The sequence below is a fragment of the Panthera uncia genome, chromosome D4 (genome assembly GCF_023721935.1).
Source record: "Panthera uncia isolate 11264 chromosome D4, Puncia_PCG_1.0, whole genome shotgun sequence".
NCBI classification, from domain to species: domain Eukaryota; kingdom Metazoa; phylum Chordata; class Mammalia; order Carnivora; family Felidae; genus Panthera; species Panthera uncia.
In genome coordinates, this window is record NC_064807.1 from 89,394,200 (window position 1) to 89,405,910 (window position 11,711).

The following is an 11,711-nucleotide window of genomic DNA, read 5'->3' on the forward strand; positions in this document are numbered from 1 at the left end:
GGAAGGCCCCGGGAGAGGCAGGAGCGGGACTGTTTGGGAACTGGCAGAGGCCAGAGGAGCAGGACTGAAGTGAGCAAAGCAGAAGTGACCACTGTCCAAGGAGTGACTTGTGGCTTCTGCAAGAGCCTAGAAGATCAAGATAGAGATTTAGATTTTATTTATTTATTTATTTTTTTTTACAAGGGCAGGAAGAAACCCCTGAGGAATTTTAGTGGCAAGATCCTGGCAGCTCATCACGGATAAAGGAGGGACTAGCGTCCAAAGTGGCAGAGGACAATCCCCTCCCTCTTTTTGGAGCGAATACTTCTGTTCATACAGCCTTAGTCCTCAGACAAAGCAGATGTTCCTCTTAGCCTTGCCTTGTGGACCTGAGGGGACAAGTCCCACACAGTGGGACCTGGGCCTTGGGAAGGGTTTGCATTTTGCAGATGCGGATGGAACAGAGAGCCACGTGGTTTATCTGTGGCTGGGGGTGGCCAAGCCAGGTCAGTGGGGCAGGACTACAAAGGGAACCAGCCACAGCGAGTTCGTGTCCCGGAGAGAAGGCGAGGGTCTGGCTCTTAGGAGGAACTCTCTGGAGCTTTTTGCACAAGTGCTTTTCGAAGGAGCAGCCGTCAGAGTACGACTGACGGCGTCTCCACCCTCCCAGACCCGTGGGCGCTTCGAGAGAAAGGCTGGGCCGGAGGCGGGCGCTGGGTGCTTTGCACTCTGCGGTTTCTGGCTGCTCAGGGTGTTGGGCCGGGTCGCGCCGCTCTCTGGTTGTCGTTCCCGCCGCAGGTCTGGGTCTCGGGAGGCTGGGTGGCTCCTGTCGGTCTGTCAGCGCTTGCAGGGGGGGAGCCCGCCCAGGGCCGAGCTCCTCGAGCCCCCGCGGCAGGGCTCCCTGGGACCCTCCGACCCCAAGAGGCCTTTGCCCGCCTCCTGATCCTCTTTTCCCAGGCGGGGAGGTTGAGGGCGGGAGAGCATTGGCCACCACCTGGCCGTGGTCCCGACTCGTGCCTGTGTCTCCGGTGTATGCCCGGGAGTGCCACCTGTGTCCGGGACCTGCTCTGGCCTTGTCCCTGGGCACTGCGTCCCTGGGGTTCTGTGACAAGGGACGGAGTGACGCGGTCACCCGGGGGGCAGGTGAGGGTCCCCCTGATAGATGCATCTACTCCCCCTCCGTAGCGGGGTCCGAGTTGCACGTTCAGGAAGTTACGTGACGTAGCCCTCGAACAGAGAGACCCCAGCTCGTGTCAGATACCTACCGACCGGCGTGTGAGGCGCCCGTGCGCCGAGTCAGCGGGGAAAGAGGGCAGCACCGAGGCAGCGACGCCAGCCGCACACCGTTGGGGTGTCCTCTCCGACAGGGCGGCGAGCGTCTGCACCCCGGCAGTCTCCCGCCAGGCCACGGGGCGCCGCCTGGCCCGGGGCCCCGGTGGCCGAGGCCGGCTGCTGTTTCCAGGGGCCCCACGGAGCCCCTGAACCGTGAACGAAACCCCCGTGTGCGTGTTGCGTGACTTCCGAGCGTCGGATGGTTTTTCTCAGCAGCAGAGAGATGCTCGTGGTAAAAAGGAAGGCCTGTCAGCTTTCACTTCCTTAAGTGACTTCCTTCTGTAGGCTCAGAGCGTAAGGTCCGCGGCCCACGCCGCCCGGCACGGGGCAGGGCATAGACGCAGGCCAGAGATCTGAGTGCATGTGGGGCGGAAATGGATTCTCGCAGTTTCACGGGGCCCAAATCCAGATGTGGGCGGGCGGTGCTCCCTCCGGAGGCTCGGGGGGGGGGGGGGGGGGGGGCCTTCCCCCCCTTCCAGCTGCTGGCGGCCCTGGGTGTCCCTTGGCTTGGGGCCTGCCCCTCCGGTCTCTGCTCTGTCCTCATGCGGCTTCTGGCCTATGAGGCCTCTTCTCTTCTCTCTGACAAGGACACTCTTCGGTGATGCTATCTTCTGCGTCCTTGCCGTAACTGCAAAGACCCGGTTTCCAAATACGCTCGCTTTCTGAGGCTCCAGGGCGCCTGCATTTCGGGGTCACTCTTCAGCCCGACAGGCCATCTCTGGTCGGTCAGCCGGGCCCTCCTGCGGCTCCCTTCCCATCCCAGGCCGCCCACCGGGTCGGCGGAGGTGAACGAGGGTACAGCCCCGGGGTAGCCTGGGACTCCGGGATGGGGGCCTGGGAGACTGGTCTGGGGGCCTCATGGATGCACTTTGGGGTCTTGCTGGGCCCCTTGAGAAGTCACGTCGCCTCTCAGAGCCTCAGGGCCGCTGTCTTACAAGTGGTGTTTCACGAGGACAGGCTGAGCTCGGGTGTCAGTGCCTCCCGTGGCCCGGCCTCTTTAGGTCCTTAAAGCTTTGCTCTCTTCCCTGCAGTGGCTCCCCTGCCCCCCCGGAATCGGCTGCAGCTGCTGCACTGCCGATGGTCAGGCCCCTCGCAGCCAGGCGTAAGGCCTCTGGGCAGGCCAGGCCCCCGGGCTCAATGCTGCGGTGTGGGGACAAATGAGACCCATCTCTGGAGCTCAGAGCCGGTGCAGAGGGTAGATTCTCACTCGGCTTTGGACAGGCCTCTACCCAGAGGCTCCCTACCTGTCCCCTTGCTTTTCTGTCTCACCTCCCTGGACCCGGGGACAGGGTTGGGAGGGGAGAGGTCGCAGAGCTGGAAATGATGGGGTGGGGGTTTGAGGGATGAGTAGAAGTTCACTGGCTGGAGGAGGCCGGAGGAAGTGCAGTGTGTGGTCTGGGGATGAGAGGCGTGCTGTGAAAGCAGGGTTGGGACCCGCTCTGTCCACGACCTTGGGCCGGGATGAGCCCGGGGGGGTTCTGAAGTTAAGGAGGGGAACCCATAGGGCTGGCTTGGCCCGCCCAGAGCTGTGAGCACCCGGTGCTTAGGAGAGGCGGCTTCACTGCCCACACAGACTTCCCTCCACGGGGGCAGCTGGGCCGTTGCCAGGTCTGCTCATTTAAAACAATCTGGCAGAAACCTTGGAGTCTCTAGCCACCCCCCCACCCCCCCCCCCACCCCCGCTTCCAGAAATGATGCGTTTTAATCAACTTTTGTACTAGAATTCTCAATTCAATAACCGGCTCATTTAAGTGGAAACCAGGGCTCAGGTTCTCATGCCAAGCGATGTCCGGTCAGCGTGTCCCAGGGCACAGCCAGGGCCGGGTGCTCTGTGGGGCTGCGGACACAGGTCCCGGCCGTGGGGCGTTCTCTTTACAGTGGCCGGGAAGGTGAGCTCCCGCGTGAGGTCCAGGACTGGATCGGTCTCTCACTAGAGTCGCGGAATCTCAGTCTGTCGATGCCGGGAGCTTCCCTGCAGGCTGGCACCGGCCAAAGTTCTCAGGGTGGCTTGAGAATGTGGCTGCAGCTTGACCGAGCGTCTGCGCCCTGGAGCCTGCGAGCACGGGCCGGCACGGCATAGCCCAGACGCCTGTCGGGGGCTGGGAGACGCTGCCCACCTCGGGGCCGCTCCGGGATCACGGTTCGCTGGGTTGGAAACGTGCTCTGGGCATGCAGCTTTGCCCTTCCGGAGCTGGGAGGAACGTGGGTGTCGTCTGTCCCCAGGCCCCTCCGGCCCCACAGCGGGAGCCTGGGGAGCCCCCCCAGACCAGGATGCTTCTTCTCAAGTACCAGCCGGCAACGGGCCCAGCTGCCGGCCCTGAGCGCCCGGCCAGGGGCCCCGCGGTGGAGCAGTGTCCACGGTGGACAGGCCCGTGTGTCCCAGCGTGTCTTGACGTGTCCCAGAGACTGCCCCCAGCTTCCGGAGCCCGGCCAGGAGGGGCCTCCAGCCGTTTGCTGTGACACAGAGTCTCTGGCACCTGGCAGGGCGTCACTGGAGGGCGGGGCCATCACCCCTTATCAGCTGGTGACCTTGTAGCGCGTTCACTGAGGCCTCGGTTTCCCTGCCTGAGGAGTGGGGCTCACTGCTCCTCCCTGTACAAGTGGGTGAAGGGGTCCCGATGTTGTGCGTGTAGCACCGGGCAGGAGTGGCTGTCATTGCTTGTCACAACCAGCGTCGTCACCTGTGTGGTCCTGCCGGAGCCGAGCCCATAGTCGGGTGACAAGGCTTTCGGAGATGAAGTTTCAGGCCGGTAGCCCAAGGCCCAGAGAGTGCCGGGGGCTCCGGTCTGTGAAGTGGGGGGGGCGGTCGTGGTGTTGGAGGGTGTTCGGGGGGAGGAGAGAGGGCCCGAGGCTCCTCCCAGCATCCCGAGGCCCGGGGGCCATGCCCATTTTCCAGGTGTGGAGCAGGGCGTTTGGGGCTGACGCCACTCTGCCCTGAGAAAGGGGGTGCCTAGGACCCCGGCGGAGAGCGTCGGCATCACATTGAAGCAACAAGGGTTGACCTCAGGGGCCACCACCCCGGGCAGGTGCAGAGCCAGGATGGACCTCCGTGCTCAGACCTACAGGCAGGAGGAGTCTGAGCCTTCCTGGGGTCCCCCAGCCCTGGGTGGGGGGGAGGCAGGGGGCTTCTCTCCTGTCTGACTTTGGCCTTTCCGGGGGCAGGATTGGGGTGGCAGTGAGAACCACAGAAGGGGGCTTCCTTGGGTCCGGAGAGCGTGGGGGAGCCCCCTGTCCCCAGCGTCTTGGCAGCCCCCTGGCCTGGCAGCATTTCGGGAGGGGGGGAGGCAGCCACATGGGAAGAACGGAACCACGAAGCAGGTTACCGAGTGAGGAGCTGCCTCGTGGGGGGGGACGGGTCTGCTGATCGCCTGCTGTGCCTTCCACGGGGATCTAAACCCGGGCCCCGGAGCCGCAGCGTGTCACTGACCGTGCACGTGTGTGTGTTCACTGCCCAGGCTCCTGATCTACGGGGAATATTGCAGCCACATGGAGCACGCCCAGAACACGCTGAACCAGCTCCTCGCCAGCCGGGAGGACTTCCGACAGAAGGTCGAGGTAATGGCGGCTTGGCGGTTGGCCCCCCCGCTGTCCCTGCGTCTCCAAGGCTGCAGCTCACCGGCCCCTCGCTTGCCCGTTTTGCGGGAAGGTGGACGTGAGGGCACTGGCGGGATGGTGGTTGTTTTTCCTCGGCATTTTGCTGGGGTGGGGAGGGCAGGGGGAGGTGCAGCAGAGGCAGACCCCCTGGGGCCCAATCCGGCTCGGCGAGGGGCTGTGACTGAGCCCCTGTGCTGGCCTATGCAGACCCCTCGGGGACCCCGGGTGACAGACGTTTGCTGGAAGCCAAGGAGACCCCCTCTCTCGTCACCTGCCCCCACTCCCCGCCCAGGCTCAGGGCCAGTCTCTGGCAGTTGTCCACTTTCCCACGTGAGCCCCTCTCCAGGCCCCCTCCCCCTCCCCCTTGTCAGGGGCACCTGAGCTGCTCCCCGAGGCTGGGGGTCCCGTGGTGTATTTGGCCAGTCAAACCCTTTCCAGAGTGAATCCTGGCTCAGGGTCCCTTTGCTGTAGCGACACTGGGAAGGATGTCCCTTGGAGACGCATGGTGCCCCTGTGTGTCCGGGAAACCGGTGGGGAGCCCCTGGTTCCTGAGGGTGGCCCCGTGATGGTGTAAGCTGGCTTCCCTGGGGGTCTCTGGCAGACCTGGTCAGCGCCGGGGTCGCTCAGAATCCCAGAGCCCCGGCGTGGCCACTGCAGATTCCTGAGGCTGCAGAGAGGGCTGGGCCCCCCGCCTGCCTGCTGTGAGCCCCACCCCTCTTCTGCACACACTTGACTTGGGAAGGGGCTTTGGGAGACGCTGCCGGGCTGGGGACCCCGGCCAGGCCAGGACCAGACACTTGGCCCCAGTTCAGGGCTTAGTCTGCCCCCCACCGCGGCTGGGGGTGGGAGCGTTGGGATCGCGGTCCGGGCCAGAATGTCGGTCATCCCCTCGCTGCTCCCCCCGCTGCCCAGGAATGCACTCTGAAGGTCCAGGACGGGAAGTTTAAGCTTCAGGACCTGCTCGTGGTCCCCATGCAGAGGGTGCTCAAGTATCACCTGCTCCTGAAGGTGAGACGGTGTGCGAGCTCCACGGCCGCCCCCGGGGAGCGGGATTGGGGCCCGGTGGCCAGCAGGGGCGTAAATGGGGCCCGGGTGGGCCAGCGTCATGGAGAAGCCAGCAGGCAAATCTGTCCAGACGAGCTGTGCAGCTGTATTAGGAATGTTCATCACAGTAAACGTGCGAAGGGAAACTGGGATTGGAATCAGTAAGAGAACCGGGAAACCGAAACCAAAGAATGTCCTCGGACCAGGACTAGGAGATGGCCTGTTGATGCCTTGACCCAGACTCTGAGCTTCCTGGTAGGCAGGAGAGCAGTGGAAATAGGAAGCCCTTGTGCACAGACTCGCCAGAGAGACTGGTTTCTGTGCCGTGTGAGGCTCTTCAGTGAATCAGCCAGTTACCCTGCGGCCTTAAAGTCCCTGCCATTCTGCACAAGATTTGGGGACCCCTCACCCTAAGGCAGTGTGTCAACTGGGAGGGGCCTTGCTGTCTGTCTGCCGGGCTGGGCAGCCGAGCCAGAGCAGAGCCTGGGGCCAGGGGGGGGTGGCGCAGGGAGTCTGCCCCGAGGGTCTTGCTCTGTGCCCACACCCTGTGCCCGGTGGGAGCAGGCGCGGAGGCCGGCACCCCCGAGCGGTGACCCGTGACCCCTCTCCCACATGTCCAGGAACTCCTGAGCCACTCCGCGGATCGGCCCGAGAGGCAGCAGCTCAAAGAAGCACTAGAAGCCATGCAGGTGGGTGGGTAAACTGAGGCAGGAGAGGGGCCCGGCCAACCTGGGGCTGCAGGTACCCGGTCTGTGTCCTTTGACTGGAGTCGGGCTCACTCACAAGCCTTGTTCTGGGACCAGAGATGTAGCTTTTCCTGGAAAGACAAGAGGCAGAGCGGGGGCAGGGCGGTGGGTGGGACGCACCCATGGGCAGGGAGGGTGGGTAGAGGGAGCCTCAGGCACTTGCCCCAAGTGTCCAGATCCCTAACCTTGTCCGGCCCGCGGTGCCTTCCCTGGGCCTGCCTTCCTCCTGCTTCCCGACCGTCCGTCAGAGCTGTTGCCAGTTCCCAGGCTCTAGACTCGGTCTGGGCCATCTGGCCTGGGCTGCCCACTGCCCAGTCCTGTGGCTTTTGCTTCTGAAACGCCCATTCCACCCAGCCTCCCTGGAAGGAGAGCTCAGCTCATGCCACCCCCTTGCTCAAAAGCCTTCTATGGCTCCCAGTGCCCACCGAGTCGGGCTCAGGCTCCACGTCCGGGCACACAGGCCTCCACGGACACGCACGCCTAGCTTTGCGGCTGTGTTTGCCACTAATGCCTGAAATTCCAGGTGAGCGTGGCCACTCCCAGGCCAAAATGACGTTTCCCATCATTTTCTATCTCTGTTGGCTCAGGCTGGACCTTCTCCTTGTAACCTGGCTATGGCCTGTACATCTTTAGTCTTTGCAAGGTGACATTTCCCGGGATGATTGCCCCCCTCCCTCCCCCGCACACGGTTCTGACCCCTGGGGACGGCTGTCACCCCTTTTGTGCCCGTTGCCCCCGATCACGCTCACCTGGGTCCCCAGGCCGGGCACAATACCCAGCACGGGATGGGTCCCCTCAGCACTGCGGCTGGCCAGGGTCGGGGGACAGTACCCCCAGCACCTCCCAGGGTGCACACCTGACCTCTGTCTCCTCTGGGCTTTGGGCTTCCTTTTGCCTTCTGTCTCCATCTGTGGCTTCTACCCCGTCCCCTGGCCCTTGGGTGGTCTGTGCTGGGGGGTGTCGCTGATGAGCCAGGCCTATCCTGTAATGTTTCTGCCTCGGGGTCTCAGATTCTGCCCCGCCAGTGGGGTCCTTCTAGGAGCAGGCAGGAGGTGCTGGAGGCTGGATCCGGCTCCCCACCTCGGCCTGGCTCAGGGATTCCACCCAAGGCGGCCCGTCCCCCTGCTGGGCTTGGGTCTCTGGCCCCCAGTCAGGGCCGGCTGCCTGGATTGCAGCGGGCACCGCCCCCTGGTGGCCATTGGGAGGACAGCAGCACATGGACGGCCGGAGCTAGACCTCGGGGTCACCCAGTTCTGTGAGGCTGTGCGGGAGCTCGGGGCCTGCCGGGTGCCCACTTCCCGAGAGCTAAGAAGCGGGCTGGTCAAGTCTAGGTCACTGACTGTTTTCCTTTTGTCCGAGCTAGAAGGGGGTCGAGTGACAGGGTAGAGAGACACTGTCCTAAGAGGCAGGGACTTGGGGTTCTTGGCCCAGGGACACGTGCCGTTTGGGGTCAGTTTTACCTCTCCTGCCTTAGTTTACTCGTGTGTCACCCCCGTGGGGTCTCGAAGGTCTCCAGCTGCGGTGGCTGGCAGCCCGCCAACCCCTCCCCCGCCTCGTTGTTTTCAGGACTTGGCGATGTACATAAACGAAGTTAAGCGGGACAAGGAGACCCTGAAGAAAATCAGTGAATTTCAGAGTTGTATAGAAAACTTGGTAAGTGTAGCTGATTCTCCAAAGCGTGGAGATTAATTACGACCGTATACACGCATTTTAGAAATTACTTTCACGATCTTGATGTTCAGTATGCAGGTGGGTGAACACACTCTGTCTGTCTGTCCGTGCACACTTCACCCACCCCACACGCTCTGTGGGGCACGAAGGTGGCCCGCTTGCTGAGGGGCAGGGTCTGGGGAGGAATGGTATTGACCCCCCCCCCCCCCCCCCCCCCCCGCCCGGGGCCAAGGACCCCCTGGGGGCCCGCCCAAAGCCCAACGCGGGGCTCGAACTCACAAACCAGGAGATCGTGACCTGAGCCAAACTCGGACGCTCGCTTAACTGACGAAGCCACCCAGGTGCCCCGAGATCTGCTGAATGTTTAAACCAGGCTCTCTGCACCCCGACACTGTTGACATTTGGAAACATTCTTTGTTTTGGGGTCTGTTCCGTGCGTTGTAGGATTTCGAGCAGCACCCCTTGTCCGGGCACTCTGGGTGTCAGTAGCACCCCTCCCTTGGGGGGCCCAGACGTGGCCAGATGTCCCCCGAGTACAGAGTTACTCTGGCCGAGAACCACTTTCACTGTCGGGTCCCTGAACTGGGCACAGCCCGGGTGAGTCCGTCAGGGGCAAATCAACACAGAAACTTTTGCAAGAGCAGCCCCTGGATGCCTTTGGCCCGTCCGTCACCCACCCGGCCACCTGTACACACGTGTGGCATGGGACACGTTCCTGACGTGTGGTCAGCTGAGAACAGATGTTGCCAAACAGTGTTATGAAGCAACCCCACCTTTCTGTCTTTTCAGAAAGAGAAAAATGCCGAGGGCCGAGGAGGTGAAGGGTAGATGTGCCCCAGCCCATCGGCAGTGGTGCTAAGTGCCCAGCGGGGTCCTCCCCTGGGATCACCTGATCACCGATGTTTTGGGGTGTTTTTTAAAGAAGTTTTTACATGTGATTGATCGTGTTCCTTAAATAACAAAAATGAAACAGCGGTGCTGAGCAGCTTGGAGCGTCCCCTGGGCCTGGCACGTGCCCGGCCCTGCAGTTCTCCGGCGGACCCCGTCACCGGCAGGTGGATGTGGTCCGTCGGCTTCGGCACATCAGAGGTGGGACGCGGGCCGGGGCTGGCAGCCGCGTGGGTGCTCCCTCCCCCCCCCCCCCGCCCCGCTCCCCCCCCCCCAGGCTCTCCGCCTCGGCCCGGCAGCTCGTGCAGAATTCAGGAATCTCACAGAGAACCGGCCGTCGTAGCGCCACGGCCACGGCCCCGCCAACGGGCCGGAGCACTTCCCTCCTCCCCTCTCCGGCGTGGGTAGACCCTTCCTCTGTGAGCCACGCAGGGAACGCGTCACGACGCGCCCTCCCTGAATCAAAGCGGGGTGGAGATACAAGCCCAGCGAAATGAGATCTCGGCAGAGCGGAGAGGGCTTCCACTCGAGGCCTCTTCCTGTGGCGGACGCGGCACTGGCCCCCGTCTGATAGGCGCCGTTTGTTCTCTTCAGCTCGGTGTCCCCGGCCCTCCCTCCCAGGGCCCTGCTCTGGGCCGCACACAACAGCAGCCTGTTCCCGTTGCCCTGACCCATGCCGTCAATGGCTCCTTGTTCCCGCCGTGCTGAAGGGAGTGCTCCACGGGGCCAGGGGAGGGCCCGGTCCTCCCCCGCCATCCCTCCCACCCTGCCCCGCGCACCAGCCTGGAGGCACAGGCTCCCATCCCTCGGTTCTGCCTCCCGTGTCCGTGGGAAGCAGGCCCGCCTGGGCGCCCGCCCCGCTCCGGCGCTGGGGCTCACAGCCTCGCCCTCTCTTTCCAGCAGGTGAAACTGGAGGAGTTCGGGAGGCCGAAGATTGACGGGGAACTGAAGGTCCGGTCCATAGTCAACCACACGAAGCAAGATAGGTGAGCGGGCAGGGTGGCAGCCCGGGGTGGTCGGGCACCCGCTCCCCAGCGGGCTGGAAGCGGCTTTTCCCGGGGAAGGAGCGCGTGCCCGGTCAGCCCTGTGTCCTGCCTCAGTCGCTTCCTTCCTTCTCGTGAGACCGTCCACACCACACCAGCCAGTGGCCGCCCTGCCCGCGGCCGGCACTGGGCTGGGCTAGGCTAGGGGGCAGCCAGAGGCCCTGGCGCGCGAGCTCCCAGGCTCCCCGGGACCGGCGTGGGCAGCGAGGCTGCGCGAGCTCCCTGCTGCGTGACTGCAGGGGAGGGCTTAGCTTCGCACGGCCCCTGCTTGTTCAGAGCCCTCCACACCACCTACTCTGTGCGAGGCCTGGGGCTGTGGCTGGGGTCACGGTAGATAGGGATCCTGCCCCCACAAGGCTTCCGGTCTGGTGGAGGATGGAGCGTGGGGCCTCAGGACCCATATGACCCTTGGGCCATGGGGGCAGGTAGCCAAGGAGGGCTTCCTGGGGGAGTTGTATGGAGAAGCTGAGACCTGCCAGTGGGGGAGCGGGGGGCAGGGGGCGGTCAGAGATGGCAGGTGAGCCAGGCGTAGGGGTGGGGCTCCGGGTCGGTGAGGGATCAGCCCTCCTGCTGCCCACCCCGGCCGCACGCTGGCTGTCCGGGGCCTCGGAGCACGGGGCGCTGGCCGCACTGACGGGCCCCCTGGCTGCACTGCTGGGCCAGGTACTTGTTCCTGTTTGACAAGGTGGTCATCGTCTGCAAGAGGAGGGGCTACAGCTATGAGCTGAAGGAGGTCATCGAGCTGCTCTTCCACAAGATGACCGACGACCCCATGAACAACAAGGACGTCAAGAAGGTGGGCCCTGGGCCGCCTGGTGGCGGTGGCCGGCAGCCTTCTGGGCTGAGGGAGGAGTCGTGGGGAGGCCTTGAGAACGGCGTGAGCCGGGGCGGAGGTCAGCACTGATGCCGACTGGGTGGCTCTGCAGTGCGGACAGGGGCTTCCCTTCTGTCACCCTCTGGTCACTCTGACTTGTGAGGACAGCACGCTCACTCCGTGCCAAGTCCGGCATCTCCCTGGCCCTTTGACTTTTCTCGGGGCGGGGACGCCCCTGGGATCATGGTTCCCGGGTGAGGGGAATGCAGAGGGGCTCTGGAGAGAGCCAAGCTGAGACCATGGCCATCTGACTCCAGCCCACCTTCCCCCTGCAGTAAGCGGGCCTTCCCTTTGGAGGAGGGGTCCGAGCGGGCCTCACTGTGGGTCCTCAGACACGAAGACGAAGACGAGCCAGGGGGCTGTGGTAGCTGAGGCGGGGCTGTGGCTATGGGGGGTGGGGGTATGGCTTCTGGAGGGTGGGGTCGTGGCTGCTGGGGGTAGGGCTTTGGCAGCTAGGGGCGGGGCGGAACTGCTGGGGGTGGGACTTTGGCAACTAGGGGCGGGGCGGGACCGCTGGGGGTGGGGCTTTGGCAGCTAGGG

At 64.0% G+C, this 11,711-nt stretch overlaps 1 protein-coding gene across 2 annotated transcripts in view; it reads left to right on the forward strand.

Moving 5' to 3' along the window:
• VAV2 (vav guanine nucleotide exchange factor 2) overlaps nt 1-11,711 on the forward strand; it is a 167,065-nt gene that overhangs the window by 132,811 nt on the left and 22,543 nt on the right. For both annotated transcript variants that reach the window (XM_049630993.1, XM_049630984.1), the window contains exons 9-14: nt 4,767-4,866; nt 5,818-5,913; nt 6,570-6,638; nt 8,262-8,348; nt 10,155-10,240; nt 10,961-11,093. In XM_049630993.1, the coding sequence (XP_049486950.1) occupies nt 4,767-4,866; nt 5,818-5,913; nt 6,570-6,638; nt 8,262-8,348; nt 10,155-10,240; nt 10,961-11,093 (571 nt within the window). The remainder of the gene's footprint in view (nt 1-4,766; nt 4,867-5,817; nt 5,914-6,569; nt 6,639-8,261; nt 8,349-10,154; nt 10,241-10,960; nt 11,094-11,711) is intronic.